The sequence below is a fragment of the Myxocyprinus asiaticus genome, chromosome 38 (assembly GCF_019703515.2).
Source record: "Myxocyprinus asiaticus isolate MX2 ecotype Aquarium Trade chromosome 38, UBuf_Myxa_2, whole genome shotgun sequence".
Classification (NCBI taxonomy): domain Eukaryota; kingdom Metazoa; phylum Chordata; class Actinopteri; order Cypriniformes; family Catostomidae; genus Myxocyprinus; species Myxocyprinus asiaticus.
The window spans coordinates 31,035,848-31,055,766 of record NC_059381.1 but is presented as its reverse complement, the minus strand read 5'-3'; the positions used below and the strand labels follow the sequence as shown (position 1 = coordinate 31,055,766).

Sequence of the window (19,919 nt, the reverse complement as noted above, 5' to 3'; positions counted from 1 at the left end):
CGTGCTGAGTGACTCCAGCCAGGTCTCCTAAGCAACCAAATTGGCCGGTTGCTAGGGAGGGTAGAGTCACATGGGGTAACCTCCTTGTGGTCGCTATAATGTGGTTCACTCTCGGTGGGACGTGTGGTGAGTTGTGCGTGGATTCCGCGGAGAATAGTGTGGGCCTCCACACGCTACGTCTCCGCGGTAACGCACTCAACAAGCCACGTGATAAGATGCGCGGATTGACGGTCTCAGACGCGGAGGCAACTGAGATTCGTCCTCCGCCACCCGGATTGAGGCGAGTCACTACGCCACCACGAGGACTTAGAGCGCATTGGGAATTGGGCGCATTATATATTATTATTATTATTATTTTTATTTATTTTTTATAGGAAAAATAATTCTTTCCCAGGACATTTAAGTATTTTTCCAATTTTCCATGACTGGAAAAGTACTTTTAAATAAAAAAAAAAAAAGAAGTAAAAAGTACTATTTTTCTTTGGAAATGTAATTAAGTAAAAGTACAAATAATCAGTTTAAATTGCTCTCGAATAAAGTACAAATTCCCCAAAATAATACTTATGTAATGAAGTACTTTAAACCCTTGCATTTAATGAGAAATTTACTCAACACTGGTGACTATTGTGTCAACTAACATCTTTTATTTCGCAGATATTACTATAAGAAGTTTAGCAAGGGAGCCAAAGATGTTCTAGCATCTAGAACATAATGCTAGCACTCCATGTGTCTACAATATACTCCATTTCAAAGGGAGATTGACTAGTTTCAGGGACTATAGAGCCCGAGACAGAGCACTTGTATTACAAAGAATGAAAGAAATTAGAACACCCAATATGGCAGGTGAAAAAGGAAGTCCCATCTTACAGGTAAAATAGCCAATCACCTTTCAGATACAGACAGTTACACTTAGATCACGCATACGCATTAGCTGAACCAATCTGAAAAATAGCGATCTAAGCTAAAACAGCAAAATTTATTTGAAATATGTTCTTTGAACGTAAACTTGAGCAACCAATTTGGAAATTTCTGTCTTTCCCCATTTAAATAGATAACTGTAATTTTATGCCGTTTGTATCCATAGAAAGTAGCTGCCAGGGAGCGTTCCCAAGATGGCAGCTGAGTAAACTGACCTGCCTTGAAAGGGAATTTGCTAGCTTAAGAAGTTGTTATTTAAACAACACGATGCACAATTTGGTACAGATATGCTTGGAGACAAGCAGCTACATAACTATTTGGACATAGGCAAAAAAACATTTGTAGTGTGAGTTTTATAGCACGCAAGACATTTTTATGGCCGATAATTGTTCTCAATTTACCAGTCAAAAAGTACATTTTGGACTGTATACATTTGTGTATTGTGCATGATATTCGATTGAACATGCTCTCAAAAGATGTGCAGTAGATCACACGTACCAGCAGCTGACGGAAGACTGGCAGAGGCAGCAGGTGAGGAAAAATCTGCAAAGTCACCAATGAGGTCTGAGCTTCCACCTGGAAACCACCAATATGCTTAAATGACACATCTATACTCTTCAGAAAGCAATTATCCAGTTCTGAAAATTATTCCTCAGTTGAGAAATGCACATATAAAACAGTTACTATAGACATTAAATGCATCGTTTAACCAAAAATGATTATGTTTAACCTAATGTTGATCCAAACCTGATGATATTCTTCCATGGAAAACAAAAGGAGATGATAGGCAGAATGTTAGGGACTGAATATTGGGACCATGGAAGAAGTAAGTCATACTGGTTTGGAACAACATCACCGTGAGTAAATAATGATGGAATTTTCAATTCTGGGTAACCTGTGCCTTTTATATTACTAATAGTGTGCATACACTCACATAGGGAAGTCAAAAGTACCTGTACTTCGGCCACTAAAATTGAAAAAATAAATAAATAACAATGACAGTATTGCTACAGTATCAATGATAGTTGAGTGCTGTTACTATCAAGCGTGATCAAGTCTGCTGCAACAACAATATTGCTGTCCGCCCATTATAAAGATTTAGATTTATCATAAAGTTATGATCACTTTATGGTTTTAGAATTTACACTCAGTGAGCACTTTACTAGGAACACTATGGGCCTAATAAAATGCCCGACGTGGTCTTCTGCTGTTGTAGCCCATCCGCCTCAGGTTCAGTGTGTTGTGCATTCTGAGATGCTATCTTGCTCACTACAATTGTTCAGAGTGGTTATCTGAGTTACCGTAACCTTTCTGTCAGCTTAAACCAGTCTGCCCATTCTCCGTTGACCTCTCTCATCAACAAGGTGTTTCCATCTGCAGAACTGCCGCTCACTGGATGTTTTTTGTTTTTGGCACCATTCGGAGTAAATTCTATAGACTGTTGTGTATGAAAATCCCAGGAGATCAACAATTACAGAAATACTCAAACCAGCCCATCAGGCACCAACAAACATGCCACGGTCAGAATCACTGAGATCACATTTTTCCCCATTCTGATGGTTGATGTGAACATTAACTGAAGCTCCTGACCCGTATCTACCTGATTTTACGCATTGCACTGCTGCCACTGCTGATTAGATAATCGCATGAATAAGTAGGTGTGCAGGTGTACCTAATAAAGTGGTCGGTGAGTGTAGTTGGCCGGTGAGTTTTGTTGGCAATTACATGGGCTGTAAATACAAATACAAAGAAACTTTAATTCAATTTCTGAGATATCACGCAATCGCTGAATCAGAGTTCTTTATTGAATTATGCATTGAAACGAACAGTTTGAACTAATTCATTTAAATAAATCGAATTGCCAACTCAGCACTGAAGTTGAAATCAGATGCTTTTAAAACTGCCTCCTTAAAACTGTTGCGTCATTTAGCGATTAAAACAATGAAAGTTCTGTCATAAACATGCGTGCCACTGTGAATGAGCTTCTCTCATAGCACTCAAATTCATGTAAATATATCGAATTGCAAACTCAGCATTTTTTTCCACTGCAGTTTAAATCAGATGCTATTAAAACTGCCTCCTTAACACACTTGCATTCGTTTAGTGCTAAAAACAACAAAGTTGTGATGTAAACACGCATGCCATAGTGAATGAGCTTCACTCATAGCGCTCAAAAATGCACAACGAACGTCAACCTTTTTCAATTAAATTTGACTTGCATTTTCAGGTTGTTTCTCACGAAAACATATGCCTTCAGAAGACTTGAAATATGGTGCACAAGTCACATGGACTACTTTTTTTGCTTTAAAGTTAGGCACTAATCAACTGTCATTGTATTGAAAACACAGTCTGCATAAGAAAGTCAGTCATATGGGTTTGGAACGAGGGTGAGACATTTATGACAGAATATTCATTTTGGGGTGAACTATCCCTTTAATGGCCAAATAAAAAGTGCATTAAAATCATTGCAATATTTACGATGTTGCTTAATTTTATAATGCCAGCCATCATCACAAATGAATATCCAATATATATCCCAGACCTATTGACCACTGAATCTTTGGTATCATGTCAACTCAACAACAACAACCGATTTGGATGTGTGACTAAAATCTACGCTCAAACGCACAGGCAAACATGTTTACACACATGCATCCACACCAGCGGACACAGCACAGCTGTTAGGCTGGTGACAGGATATGGACGGACAGCAGCATCTGTGCCACTATCTTCTGTACTTTCTCTCTCTCCTACACACACTCATGCCCATCTGGGGCACTCAGACTGCTCCGTCTACATCTCTGAAGAACTTTCTCCAAGAGTTCATCATCTCTGTGGCCATGGCATTAAATGTTGCATCAACTTTCAGAGAAAAGTTTCTAGGGTTGGGAACAGAGAACTGGTTCTTATTCAGAATTGTTAAAAAAAAAAAAAAAGAATTACTGTAACAATAATTTTCATGACTTATGGTTCCATTATCGTGGGCAAAACCAATAACAACACAAGCTCTCACATGAACATTTTCACTGTAAAATAAAGGAATTGTTCACCCAAAAATGAAAATTCTCTCATCATTTACTCACCCTCATGCCATCCCGGATGTGTGACTTTCTTTCTTCTGCACAACACAAACAAAGACTTTTAGAAGAATATCTCAGCTCTGTAGGTTCATACAATGCAAGTGAATGGTAATTAGAATTTTGAAGCTTCTAAAAGCATATAAAGGCAGCATAAAAGTAATCCATATGACTCCAGTGGTTAAATCTATATCTTCAAAAGCTATATGTTAAGTCCTTTTTTCCTATAAATTCTTCTCCCTGCCCAGTAGGTGGCAATATGCACAAAGAATGTGAATCGCCAAAAACAAAAGAAGAAGAAGAAAGTGAAAGTGCACATTTACGGTCAAAAAGGACTTAAATATTGAACTGTTTCTCACCCACACCCATCATATTTCTTCTGAAGACATGGATTTAACCACTGGAGTCTTATGGGTTACTTTTATGCTACCTTTATATGCTTTTTGAGCTTCAAAGGTCTGTCCACCATTCACTTGCATTGTATGGACCTACAGAGCTGAAATATTCTTCTAAAAATCTTTGTTTGTGTTAAGCAGAAGAAAAAAAAGTCACACACATCTGGGATGGCATGAGGGTGAGTATATGAAGACATAATTTTCATTTTTGGGTGAACTATCCCTTTAAATTTCAGTCAGATTCTCACCTAAACCATTCATATGCTTCCAGAAAACTTGGGATATGACACGAGTCATATGGACTACTTTTATGAAACCTTTGGGTGCATTTTAAAGGTTTAAAGTGAGTCGCTAACAACTGCTCTTGTATGAAAACAAGAGCTGTGTAACAAATTTTTTTTTTTGTATTTTTTTGTTCCTGGTAAGTGTTATTTCCTAATTGCTTATGCCTCAGAAGTATAGAAAATGGCTATTATTCCCTACAAACTTTGCTTTTGTGACCAGGACCAGTGATATTTTGAAATGTACCTATTTTCCAGAACATTCCAGATAGATTCAGTGCTGAGTAAACTTGGAGTTACTTCTAGAACTTTCTAGAACTTTCCAGTAATATAAATAGTAGTATAAATACAGGGGCCTTAGGCCCACCAGTTAAGTTTAGTTCCAGCTACCTAAGTGGATACATACTGTATCTGCATTTTTCTGAGATGGTATCAAGAGGTTGCAAGCATCCGTCAGACGCATTTTGCTATGTCTACGGCCAATTTATCAAGACAAGTGCGAAAAAGTACCCCGTGGAAGCATCTGCTAAGATGTGTGAAGCCTACAAGGCATATTTCGGCATGCCTGTCGGGGATCAAGACAAACCCTGGGCACCTCATTTCACCTGCGAGCACTGCAAAAAAAAAACTCTGGTAGGTAAGATGGACAATTGTTGCTCGGAATTTTATGTTATAAAATGTGTTAATTTTTAAAATGGTAAAAGTTTTTAATTTTAAAATGTTTTTTTGGGAAGCCTTTGGGACAGCAGGGACACCAAGGCGCTCTACCACAGGCGGGACTGGCCACAGCACACCGAGTTCTCTGTGGGGAGGAACAACGTCAAGTGGCGGCCACTGGTGGACCCCCGAAAGGTGATGCCACCACTGCACATCAAATTGGGCCTTATGAAACAATTTGTCAGAGCTCTAGATAAGGAGTCGGCAGCCTTCAAGTACCTTCAAGACTTCTTCCTTAAGCTGTCTGAGGCAAAGGTCAAAGCCGGTGCCTTCGTCGGACCACAGATAAAGAAGATCCTGGAGTGCAATGAATTCCCCAAGAAGCTCACTAGTAAGGAGAAAGCGGCTTGGAACAGCTTTGTCACAGTGGTTCGGGGCTTCCTGGGCAATCACAAGGCCGAAAACTATGTGGAGCTGGTTGAGACTCTGGTGAAGAACTACGGCACAATGGGCTGTAGGATGTCCCTCAGAGTCCATATCCTTGATGCTCATCTCGATAAATTCAAGGAGAACATGGGAACGTACTCGGAGGAGCAAGGCGAGAGCTTCCACCAGGATATACTGGACTTTGAACACAGTATAATGAGAACATGATGGGAGACTACATTTGGGGGCTGATTCATGAAGTGATTGTAAATCTCGAAAAACTATTCACTTCTAAATCTTTTGTAGTCATTTTTGTATTACTTTAGTATAAATACATGTTAATTTGGATTCGTATGTTGTTTTTTTCTGACTTTATGTGAACGAAAAGACACAAATTCGCCCGTTTTCTCATTGGAAATATGTAAATTTCTAAATATCACTGTCCTGGTCACAAAAGCAAAGTTTGTGAGGAATAATAGCCATTTTCTATACTTTTGAGGCATAAGCAATTAGGAAATAACACTTACTACCCAGGGACAAAAATTGTGTTACATAGTGAAATCAGTAATAGCAATATTCTTTAAAATAATGCCTTTTTCTCATTTCCAAATATTTTTACCTTTAAGGTACTAAAAGAAATGTTAATGGACATGCTAGGGAACCAGAATCATTAAGAGAAATTGGAATCAGTATCTTTGAAAACTAGATCTCTGTCAGCTGTCAGTGCTGTGTCCTAGCAGTAAGCGAACATGACATTGACCGAACACTGACCTAACCCTAACCTATCCGGATGACTCTGGTTCAGTGCAGTTCCAATTGTGTTCCCCTCGCTCCCAAATAATTTCTTGACCACTCTCTACTGTAAAAATACCAAACAATTTTCAATTTTATGAAGAAAATAAGTGAGTGGTGCTTGACTGTGCAAATCTCATCGACACAGTTAATGGTGTTTTGGGTGGATGTCAAGATATTACTATGCGGTTGCTGGGGTGTTCAGGGGGTTTCTTACTGGCCCAAGTCAAAAGTGCCCACCACTATCTAGACATGGCTTAGGTCCCTCTTTCAGTCTAAGCCTATGCTATTTTTTCACCTGTTTTATCGTCTGCCAAGCAAAAGTCTGATCACGATTTGAGGTAACTTTCAAGTCTATGAAATGGTCTGGGACAGGTTATGCGCCAAAGTATAGTATTTATGCTCAGGGGTTTAATCCCTAATGATGAGCAATCGTAATAGTGATGCTTGCCTTAAAAAAAGCACAAATTAGCAGTTATATGTGGAGAATGCAGCAAGGGAGATCTTACCTGAAGACACGGGTTGACTTGAGCCAGAGTCCACCATCAACAGATCGGTCAGCCCTGTGTTAGATGATTGACTGACTAATGTCTGAAATGAGACAGGAAGAATGTCACACCTCACTTCTACCACATGGTGGAAGCAAAGTCTAACATTTGCAACCAGAATCACTTCATAAAGACTTTACAATCAAATCACACTATATGAATAAGATTCACATAAGCAATGGCTAGAAGAGAAGCTGTGTCGTGTATAGTAATACATTTAGAGTACTGCCCATTTAAAGACTTTAAAGTAAAAAAAAAAAAGTTGTGTAATGTAATAAAGCAATAAGCTACGATAAGATGCTCTGCGTTGCTTTTTTCAATGTGAAGGGCTGTTGTTTGTCACAATGCGAAGCAATATTGGAAACAGCAATATGATGAAAGACACAATGTTCAAAAAATTACATTTATTATTAATAAAAATTCCATAATCCACCAAGTAACATAACTATCGTTAATTGGCCTGTCACTACACACTCAAAAAAAGGATTTTTGCTGCATGTTCAATTTACTTAATTAAAAGGAACTAAAGCAACGCAATCCTAGAACATTTGGTCATAACTTGATTTTACTGCGTTCTATCCATTTACATTTGTAAAATGGAAGTTTACTTAATTTATTTGAGTTGGGACTACATGAATACTTTTTGTGGCGTTAATGTAGCATTGATGAAACTAGGCAGGGGATTTCCATTTCCCAGCATGCTTTGCATGGGACTGGATAGGGAGAACAAATGTTAAAATTAAGCGTTATTCTACCATAATAACTATTCATGTACTCCCAACTCAAATGAATTAAGTAAACTTCCATTTTACAAATGTAAATGGATAGAATGCAATGAAATCAAGCTGGGACAAAATGTTCTAGAATTGTGTTGCTTTAGCTTATTTGAATTACATAATGTGAACAAGCAGCAAAAATCCTTTTGTGTGTGTGTGTGTGTGTGTGTGTGTGTGTGTATCTTATGGGCTATGGTCCATTAAATAATGATGTGATGTTATTAGCTACTTTTATTAGCAGTAGCACAATATGGTTACTTCCTAAAACTACGGTTCCAACACTGGTTACAGGTTTCTGTATATCTAATATTTTACTACTGTTTCAAGTATGGCTCATCCAAGCACATTTTAGTCCTTGATTTTAGTCTATTTAGTCTAGATTTTTTATCTGCTTTACATTTATGATGAAGTGCAGCATGAAATAAGAGGGCTGTATTCTACCAATGTGTTGTCAGAATCTGGACTGCTTTTGCCACCAGTGTAATGAGCAGCCGCGCCCAGGTCAACCGTTTTGGATGGGACACCGCCACGTTTGCGTGTGGAGGTGGTGGTGGTGGTGGTGGAGGTGATGCTGTCTGTGGTCTGTGTGATCTGGATGCTCTTGGTTGTTACAGTCTCTTCATCATTGAACTCTGACTTCGCAGGTCGACCGTTCCGTGAAACTTTCTCCTCCTCGTTGTCACTGCAGGAAAAGGTAACAGTAAGTCAAAACCCTCATGTTGTTTTAACTCATATTAATTTCTTTCTTCTGTGGAACACAAACGGAGATGTTAGACGGCTGTGTTTGTCTCAGTGAACATTCACTTTCATTGCATCTTTTGTCCACACAGTGAAAGTGAAAGGTGAGTGAGATTGCATGTTTTTTTTTTGTATTCCACAGTAGAAAGTTTAGAACAACATGATGTCTTAAATTATTTTTGAGTGAACCATCCTTTTAAGTGGCTAAAATGTGCTGGTTTCTGAAAAGAAAGAGATAAAAACAGCACAGCAACAAACCTTAAGCATTTACACCAGTTTCATGAAATAGATTTCAATGCATTACTTCAGTTCAGGTCATTCCACAGGAAAAAGAAAGCCTAATAAAAAGACACCTATTTCATGGAAGAAGAAGAAAAAAAGATGTTACCTGATATGGTCTGGCGAGTCCTCCCTCTCCTTCTTGCGAAATTTATTGATAGTGTCATCAATGGTGCTGCCAATTTTGTCGCTAATCTCACCGAGTTTTTCACTGAAGGGGAAGCTGCTCTTGTTTTTGTCCCAGTCCTCCTCCCATTTGCTTTTGGATTCCGAGTCAAACCGTTCTCCCGCTGAGGATGTGAATTTGAGTTAAACACTATTTATTTTATGAATTCAACATTTCATTCATTTTTGTTTCATTTATAAGATGCACTTGCAAATATAAAAACATGGTCGATAGGGCTGGGCGATAGGACGATGTAATTGGATATTGAAGATATCTGACCATATCCTGATGCTGATTGCGACAGCAATCATTGACAGACTATGACCGACAAAATATTGAGAAATAGAAAAACAATGGAGCTGGGAAGTTGCCAAATACAGTATATTTAATCGTAGCCCAATAGTTATCATGCACTTCTGATTTTAGATACTAATCAAAATATTACAGCATTACAAGCATTACGGATTACACGTTCTCTGAATAACATGAAACATTTTCCAGTTACAAACTACTCTCTAGACTAAGACATGGTTTGTAACAAATACGCTATGGTTTAGCAACTAGATAAAAAAAAATACATATATTAGAAATTTCATTATTAAGGAAATAAAGCCTGTCAGGTAAAGACATTATTATTAAATTTAATTAAAGCAAAAAAAAAAAAAAAAAGGCGAAACTTTGCAGTCTTTATGAAATCTTTTATTTAAAAGATATTCAAACACGTGACATCAGTTTGTATTTATTATCTACTCCATAATGATTTTTTTTTTTAAATTTGCAGGCATGAAATTAAACTAAAGTTGTTGTTGTTGTTGTTTTTTTTAAATAAAATTATTGTGTGCATAATCTATCCAATTTACCCCATTTAAGAACCTTACGAGTTGCTTAGGGAAAGAGCCATTTATTAAAAAAAAAAAAAAAATTTCCCCTTTTTCTCCCCAATTTGGAATGCCCAATTCCCACTACTTAGTAGGTCTTCATGGTGGTGCGGTTACTCACCTCAGTCCGGGTGGCTGAGGACAAGTCTCAGTTGCCTCTGCTTCTGAGACAGTCAATCTGTGCATCTTATCACGTGGCACGTTGTGCATGACACCGCGGAGACTCACAGCATGTGGAGGCTCATGCTATTCTCCGCGATCAATGCACAACTTACCACGCACCCCATTGAGAGCGAGAACCCCTAATCGTGACCATGAGGAGGTTACCCCATGTGACTCTACCCTCCCTAGCAACCGGGCCAATTTGGTTGCATAGGAGACCTGGCTGAAGTCACTCCAGCGGTGGTAGTCAGTGTCAATACTCGCTGAGCTACCCAGGCCCCAGGGAAATTGCCATTTAAGAAAACTTTTAAGTGTTTTCTTTTTAAGCACAGACTAAGTGAAGAAACAAACTGTTAGCTGTTTTATGAAAGTAGAAATTATGTGTGTTGAACTTTACAGAGGTAATGGTTTATTTATTTCAGTTATTATTAGGGCTGTCGATTTAATGTGTTAATTTAGTGTGATTAATTATATAAAAAAAGAATGCGTTGAACTGACTTGTACATAAATTCCGTAATAAAAGTACGGATTTTCTTACAATTCAAGACGCAAGTGGGCAGAGAGATCATCCAATGTTCATTACCTACGTAAAGCAGTTATAGTGGCGATGTCAGCAAAATCACTGAGTTTTTCAAGCTTGAAATACATCTGTTTTTACAAGCCACATCAATAGGTGGCAGTGTACCTCAACAAATCTCACAAGCAGTGCAGCCAAAGAAGGAGATTCGCTCACTCTGAGGAAGCAGAAGCACAAAAGGTGAGCGAAACACAACAGAATACAGGAATCTTGAGACGTGATTTTCAAAGTTTCCACTACTTTTAACTAGACAGAGCATCCTGAAAATGCGGCAGTTATTACGATGAATACCAGTGAGATGGTCCAAACGCGTCCGTCTGAGGCACGCACATGTAAATAGAGCGACAATTAAAAATAGCGCAGATGGAATGCAAGAACGCGCACTTTGAGAACTGGACACATTGATGAACTCAATGCAAAACAGATTGCTGTTAACTGTAGGCTTCTTCAATGATATGACAATAAAACAAACAATATATTGAGTTCTTAAGCCACTTTTTGTATTGTCTAATCAATGCTTTATAATCTGCCACAATAATGCAATTTATTTCAAAATTAATTTCAATCCATATTATATATTTAATATAGATATTATACGTATTATATTTATTATGCATTATTTATATGAATTATCTTTATTTGTGGGCCATTCTCAGCAAAATATTATGTATGCATTTAATAGCGATTCATTTGATTAATCAGTATGTCATGTAATTAATTGTATAAAAATGTTTAACTAGTTATTATTATTATTGTTATCATTATTATGTTTATATAATAAGTGTATTTAGATCTTAATTTGTATTGGTAATTTTCCACCTGTTGTCGTAGAAGGATTATTGTGTGATGGCAAATTGGGGCCGGTGGAAAAATTTCGAGATGGTAAATGTTTGGATTTGAAGAGGTGGTTATAAACGATTTTTTTCTTTGGTTAGTTTTAAATGCAATTTGAGTTTAGAAATATCTTTGGTTTAAGTTTTCGTGTTTCAATAAATCAAACACATTTTTCAAGCAAAATCAACTGGTGGAAGTGAAATGTGTGTAAAATATTCATCGATCCTTCAGCAGTGGGGGCAGAGGTTTTGACTATGTAACCGGATATCGCAATATATATATTTTTTTAAATATCGTGAAAATATTTCTTGCATATCAACCAGCCCTAATGGTCAACCAATATTGTTTTTTCTGTATTGTGGCTGATATAATGTTGATATATACAGTACATAATACAAATTAATGATGGTAAATTACAATTGTTTTAAACAATATTTACTCAAAATTCAACAAAAAGAGATATTCAAATAGAAATATATATATTAACCTAGGACAAAGTCATCACTACTGTTAATCGGCCAAGTGAGCATACTAGTTATTGACCAAAGCCGACAATCTCAAAATGGCCAGATATCGGCCTGGCCGATATATCAGTCTATTACAATTAATGTGGGGTGAGGATATGCTTTGGTAAACTTCAAAAACTGTGGAAAATAAACCTGACAAAAAACTAAAAATATAACTTTCTAAAATAAGAGCTCTCTACCCCCTCTGACCATGTGGTCTTTTGAACTTTTGCAGCTAGAACAAATCCATCGCAGCATGTCATCAGTAATTGGCAATTTAAAACTAGTACAGCTAATAAAGTGAGAAATCAGAGTGCCAAATCAAAGGTGACTAAAATCAAAGTGCAATCTCTTGACTTGCCACACACGTCGAGGAACAACACTAATGACATGACAAGGGACATGGCATCCGAACTTGATTAGACACATCTAAGAGAAAACATGTTCTATTACAAAAAGCAGAGATCTGATTATTTCTGCATGAACCTGATCATAAATATCACCAAATGATGCAGTGAACAAGGTTGAAAAAGCGACAGCCCTGAAATCAAAACAGCTCTACTCAAAAGATCAGTCGTGGGAAGAAGGGAGTCGAGAGGGAATTGGTTGGATCGCTGAGCACTACGTGAAACATTTTCAGAGGGCCTAAGACAAATCCCTGCGGGACACCAACAGTGCTGAGAAAAGCAGCGATCTTTTTAGGTGAATCACAGTTTCTACAGACACAAAAGGGCCCCAAAAACTGACCTGAGCCAAAGAGAATCTCATGCTTCATAACACAGTAAAGTATAGATTAACCCAATGAACTAAACAATTAAACTAGGGCTGGGTGGTTTTTCAGATTTTTCCGATTAATTTGAATTTTATTCATTTTTTTACCAAAAAGAATATTGCAAACGCTATAGTTAGATACGTTGTAAATCCACAAAAGGCTGAATAAGGAAGAGAAAAAGAATTTATAGCACTTGTCTTAATGCCGATCCCAATCTGATCTGCTGCACGTGTGTGGCACGCTCCAAATGAACATGGCAGGTTAACACCACGGAGACTGATATAAAAGACAGCAGTAATATTCCCAGTACGATTGTACACAGTGTGATTGTAGCTCAGCTTTGTCCATCATGCAGGTATACACCAGCTTAAGACCATAACTGGCCTCGGCGTGCGCATATTGATGAACGGTCTCCTTTTCTTTTTACCCATAAAAAAGCGACAATTATGGGAGCTTCATTTCAAATCATGGAGAGGCTATATATGGGACAATCAAACATCCGCCACTCCTTTTACCATGATGATTCAGATAGATCGCTAATTATTGCTTTGTTCTGTGATGTGTTTCAAGTGTACTGCATCTATAGCCAACATTTGGCAAGCGATCATTTTGACAAACTTTGTTAGTTGAATTGTAATGATAAATTATTTCATATTGCTGCACTGCTCAGCGCGAACCGCTAGAGGGTGCGTCTTTATCTGCAGGGGTTTATGAAAAATACACACATTGTTGTTTGATATACAATGAGTACTTTCTAGATAAACTTGATAATTTATAGATATTGATTTCTAGATAACGTTCTCGATAGACTTGGTTTAGATAAAATGAATACCTAAACTGGCTAAGAATTATTTTGCAGTTTTCTTATTCTATTATTTCTGAACATCTGGGTTTATTAGATTTGAATTTATTTTACATTTACACTCTGCTGACATCTTCCCCCTGTGGTGCAATGTACATTTTCTTGCACATCTATGTTTCCTATAATGAAAAGAACTTGGATTTCTCTAACCAGGTTGCCTTGCATTCTAATAAAGAACACAATTTGAATCATGTTGGAATACATTTAAAAGTTGAAAAAAAAAAAAAACGAATCGTGAATCGTCCATAAGTTTGATCAAAATCGAGATTTTATTTTTTTGCCATATCGCCCTGCCCTAACCTCAACATCGATACATTTAAAGATAAATGAATAAAACAAAACAAAACAAAAAAATGGTGCCTGAAATAACAATACTCTGCACTGTTGTCCATGCCCAGTCAGGTTTGCACTTTACTTTCACACAACAGAGCCCAAAGGCAAAGAAATGGAAAACTTCAAATTTTGCAATACTTTATAATTTGCTGCACTGTATCACTTACAGTTACTTTGTTTGAAGCCTCCTCCCATGCTGTCTGAAGACACTCCGATGTATTTGTCCTTGTTCTTCTTGGCTTTCTTCCTCTCCTCACGTAACCGGTCATCATCCTGGACAAACTCTACCATTTCTTTGACCTTTTGCCGTACATTAATGCCCTGGTCTTTCCCATTTTCATCTAGGAAAAAAAAAAAAAAATAGAGCATATCAGGTCAAATGGGACTGCTTGACCCATTTATTCTGGTTTCTGCAAACCTCCATTAGATGCAAGACACTGTTCTGCAGAGTTAGGTCAACACCACAAGAAAGAAATTGTTGGTAATAAAAATCTGTCAAAATGCAACCCCAAACACAAATATTTCAGTAGTTTTACAGCACGGATCTCCTACAGAAGTTTTGGTTGGGCTACAAAATGTTGTTGCTTGCCACATTACATACGCACTGAATAAGAATTCTAAAACATAATGGTGTTAAAGGCAAACTTTTGGCTTGCATACCGAAGAAAGACCAAAGCCACTTATGTGCTAATGTTTATGGATCATCTTGGTTGACAAGAACATTGATGTGTGGGGAGAAAAAAAAATAAAAATCAATTTTGAAAGGTAGCGGACTGTTTGAAACAAATTTAGAACAAGGCACAAAGCTTTAAATAGCTATACAAATTTTTTTTAAAAAGCAGACAGTAACACTTCAAGCACGACTATGAAGGCAGGGTTCTCACACCATTTGACCAATGAGTTTCCATGACATTTTCCCAGTAATTTGAGATTACTGTATAAGGATTATTAAAGAGTATGTTGTAGATATTGCGCTCAAAGAGCAATTTCTAGCTAATAAAATAGTTTATAGCTTTAAAAATTAGAGGTATAAATATACACAGTATTTTCTATTTATTTCCAGATTTTCCATGATCATGGGAACCATGTACAGGGACTGTAATTGGGCTATTGATGCAAATCATAAACATAAGTAGAAACAAGAAAAACAACACAAATATAGCTTGATAAAGAATGTACAGTGCCTTCAGAAAGAATGCACCTTGATTTTTTTTATGTATGCTTCAAATGTAAAATCTCTTCATGTCTGCAGGAGCATATACAAATTTTTGTCCAATCAAATTCTATCTAGAGTGAGAATGTCCCTCCACCTAATACCACATGCGTATACTGAAGGCTTCAGGTCATTTATAAAAGGGATAAAGCCTTTAATTTTACATTTTTGTGCAATATTTCTTGTAAAACCAAGCATTTGAACACTTAATAATTAAGTCCAGCACCCAGAATATGTTGGTCAAATAATTATCAGATTTACATTTCCAACATGATTCTGAACCTGAAGACATGAAAATATTTAATTTTTTTAAATAATAGAGAATTCTTTCAGTGAATTACTACTGTAAAACTTCCTGTATGGCAATCATGCAGAGTCCCCCAAAAAGTAAAAAGAATTGTCAAGAATGTCTCAATTGTTACATTTTTTTTAATGGAATTAGCTAGATTTTAAAACATTGTGATGCCATCTGACAAGCACCGCAGGCTATAACAGACTATACAGATGTTTAACATCCTGCAAACTGACTCTGCAGCAAAATGACAAATATATCTCACATTTACAAAAACAGCAAGTCTTTAAAAGCAAAGATCTACATTTGCATTTTCAATTATCCTTTATGCAAAAGTGACGAACACCACGTAAACCCACCCACTGTCAAAGTATTAAAACACAACTTTTTTTTTTTTTTGTATTACAACCTCCTTTTGCTCATTTGTGCCCAATGAATAATACAGAATGAATTTCATGTAGTTTTTTTTATTATTTTTAGACCTGTTAATCTTGCCATCAATTTAAACTTACCAACAAAATGATAATTTTCCAAAGAGCGCAGGTCATAGATATGTTCCCTGGTGCTGGTGACCACACGCTCTGACCCGTTTCTGATGAGGTACGCTAATAGTAATAAGGCCTGGACACATGGAAGGGGCAGTTATTAGATCAGATCAAGCAAAAATAAAAAGATAGAAGGATATAGTGATACAAGAGACATAAAAACAGCTATGTTGGAAATCAGTTGCCTGGGACAACAGTTAATTATACAATATCTGATTGCAGTAATTGACAAATCAGAATCAGCATTCAAGAAAGCCATAAAATAAAATAAAATATGTTTAGCATAAAGAAAATTAAGCCTATTTTCAGGGTCATTTAGATTTTTTGCATTGTGATATTTTCATATTTGCCCATGATTACTATATTACACTGATGATTATGCAGTAAGGCAATGAGTTGAATTGATACAAATGTTGATATTGCACGAGTTTCACATTGAAAGGAAGACTGGCTCATGTAATGTGAGAAGCAGATCAGTATTTAAGTCCTTTTTTACTATAAATTATCTTCCTTGCCCAGTAGGTGACGATATGCACGAAGAATGTGAATCACCAAAAGCAAAAAGAAGAATGTAAAAGTGAAAGTGGAGATTTAGATTAAACCACTGGGGTCGTATGGATGACTTTTATGCTGCCTTTGTGCTTTTTGGCCGCCATTCACTTGCATTGTATGGACCTACAGAGCTGAAACAGTCTTTTAAAAATCTTCATTTGTGTTCAGCAGAAGAAAGTCATGCACATACAGTATGGCACGAGGGTGAGTAAATGATGAGGGATTTTTCATTTTTAGAAAAAAATGTAAAGTAAGTAATCCCATAATAATTTTACAGTGAAGCGGTAGTTAGGCACAAATTTTGCTATGAATATGAACTGGCTAAATATTTTGACTTTATAATTTTTTGCATTTTTGTTAACAGCCAAATATGTTTTTTTTAAAAGAAACAACAGCTATAACTAGGGATGTGCAAGACTAGTCGACTAAACGGTTCTGATGTTGTTAGTGCCCCCATGTCAGTAGACCTGGCCCCCCTAAATTGGAGTGGTAGAACGGTAAGAGTGTTCTCATTTTCCATCCCACTGAGAGTTCAGTGACCCCACATCATAAAACATAGACCAAACAAATAATATTTATACAAAACATCAATTCATTATGACTGCATAATAATATTTAGCGGGGTAAAGTTTAATTTAAGTTCAACATTTATACAATTTTCACTTATGGTTCTTAAGAGATCGTCTGAAAAGTCCACACACTGTGCTAAAACGTCATTGGTGTCTAAGTGTTCAATGCAACTACCCTGCAAGTTCTGTCTTAAACACTTATATTTACACATTCTAAAAATTGTAAATTGTATGCATAACTTACACTTTAATTGAATTAATTAATTAATGAATACTTAGACACCTCCGACATTTTAGTGCTGTGGGTAGTATTTTCAGACGGTCCCTTATAAGCACTAGTTAAAGATAGCCCAATTGAGCATTTTTAGGCATAATTCTCCAGCTACAATAAGCGTTCACCGTTTGAGTTCAATGTTTTATGCCTGTATTATATATTCAGATATTCTTTAACCTAATTGTGCTAATGAATTGTCGGCTCCAGAGAGCGCAGGTAGGAGAAACCGAATGTCAAAAGAATAACGAGCCAACAACTTCCAGAGATACGGTAGAAATTCAGCGTTAGTTTTGTGTCTTTGGACATGCCAGCTCCAGTTTCAGTTCTACTTAATGTGGATTATACGTGCTGGAGAAAATGTAAGTGTAAGTTAAGTTACTTTTATAGCGCAATTTCCCAATTTAATATCACGAAACCCGATCTGGATCTGATTTTCAGCCTTACTGAATGCACCTGAGCCCAGCCCATTAGAGATAGCGCTTATTTGGCAAGCATTCATTATAACATATTTTTCTGTGTGTATCTGTCGCGTTTTCATTTCTGGAACAACATACGGTACACACTAATTTTACTTATAATGAAGTATTTTTTTCCACTGTCTTTAATTTTATGTTTTGCACTGAACAATGCAGAAACAGGACAAATGTAGTGCAATAAGTTTGGCAAAACAAACAATGAAAGACTCTGATGAAACAGCACGCTGGAACAGATGTGAAGAAACAGGTAAGAAGAAACAGCCAGTGTTATACAGGGCCACACAGCACCTGCAATGGCAAATTAATTATGAATAAATACACTTAAAAACATCCAAATCGGAAACCTTATAAACCACCCCACTAAAGCCCAAATAAATGCCTTACCTTCAGTGAGAAAAGCTCTTATACTCTAAGTTCAAAACATCAACGCACTTCAACCTAATAATATAATATATACAGATTAATATTGGTACTGATGGGTACAGGCGCAAGAATAAAAAGCAAACACGCAACTCACCGGGAGAGAGAGAACAAAACTTTAGAGTTGATCCTGCTACTTCTCTTGTAAACAAAATGCAAAAGAAGCACTAAATAGTTTACAGGAAAGATAACAAACACAATGTCCTCTTTATGAACACCATTTATCAACCAAATACTTAACGCATGGTGCACCAATCACAAGGGAGAGGCACACATGTGCCCGATAACAGAGAATTGAGCTAAATATGAGAAACAGCATTCTCTCATGAGGTGCACACCATGCGCGCTCAATAAGAAATGTGCATAGACACTGACAGACATAGTGTTGAAGAAAAAGGATAACACATTAAAGCCATCTTATTGGTCACTTATAATTATGATGCTTGCAACTTTTTTTTAAATTCATAGTAGTTGAGACAGATACATGCATTTAAAAAATTCACTTGTTACACTGGACCAATTAAAATGAACAAGTGAATTTAAAAATGTGCTTACATTTTTAAAAGAATCTTAAAAGGAAATAGTGACCATTTACAAGCTGATTATAGCCTACTGATTAACTTCTAACCTAAAATCTTGATGTAGCATACCAGTCATTTTACCCCAAAATAACAGGCAACATGGTTTAAAGTTTGTAGGTAAAACCAGAATGTTAGGATATATTGACTATTGAAACATTTGTCATGAGCCTGTTTGTTTATATATTTTTAAATTAAATTTAATTTAATTTTAAAATTTTTACTCAAACTGCATGTCTATATATATTATATTAAAAAGGCAAATTATGTTTTATATGTTTACCGAGGACATTTAAGATATAACACAGTTGCCCCCCTTCAATTACACCCGGCCCTAACTTGGCCCCCCTCCAGTCAAAAATAATGATGTCTCTAATGTTGGTTTAGCACTTGCGTGTCATGTTCTACATTTAATGTACAACGATCATAATGCAAGGCAGGCACGTCGCAGATAAATGCCCCCTTTCAGTGGAATTTAGTGTTAGATTTGGCTGTTGTTGGCATAGGATAAGTATTTTAAATTGGCCGCATAATGCACAATGTTTTTTGACTGTTTTCTGAGAATTTCTTACTTTTTAGACTAGTCGATTTTCATTTAAACGTCAGTGAAATTAGTCCTTCCGCACATCCCTAGCTATAAAATGACACTGTTTGGCTTATATTGATTCATTGTGATTTAAAAATCAGATGTCTTGCGGCTTTTTTCCCCCTACCTGAAATAATGTCATTAAAATTTTAATTGTATTCCAATTTTTTGAAAATTTTTAATGTCATTTCTTAGCCCCTGTTGAAAGCCCTATTACGCAGGGGTTTTTAAACTGTGATCCAGGGACCCCCAGGGCGCCGCAAGGGGGTGCTAGAGGTCCATGGAAACTTTTAGAAAAAGAGGGTAAATAATTAATAAAAAGTAAACATTTACAGAATTTTACATTTATTACCATTTTATTCTATTTTCTAAGGACTACAATACAATAATTCATACAAAGTCAATATTTTCCAGATAATTTAATAACTTCCTTAAAT

At 36.5% G+C, this 19,919-nt stretch overlaps 1 protein-coding gene across 2 annotated transcripts in view; it reads right to left on the bottom strand.

Annotated features, from left to right (window-relative positions):
* The window catches only part of clint1b (clathrin interactor 1b), a 52,599-nt gene that overhangs the window by 14,166 nt on the left and 18,514 nt on the right, over positions 1-19,919 (bottom strand). Inside the window, exons 4-9 of one of the 2 annotated variants that reach the window (XM_051677463.1) lie at positions 15,995-16,103; positions 14,145-14,318; positions 8,997-9,177; positions 8,312-8,552; positions 7,056-7,137; positions 1,417-1,494 (exon numbers count right to left, since the gene is read on the bottom strand). In XM_051677463.1, the coding sequence (XP_051533423.1) occupies positions 1,417-1,494; positions 7,056-7,137; positions 8,312-8,552; positions 8,997-9,177; positions 14,145-14,318; positions 15,995-16,103 (865 nt within the window). The remainder of the gene's footprint in view (positions 1-1,416; positions 1,495-7,055; positions 7,138-8,311; positions 8,553-8,996; positions 9,178-14,144; positions 14,319-15,994; positions 16,104-19,919) is intronic. The other variant, XM_051677464.1, reaches the window with a different exon arrangement.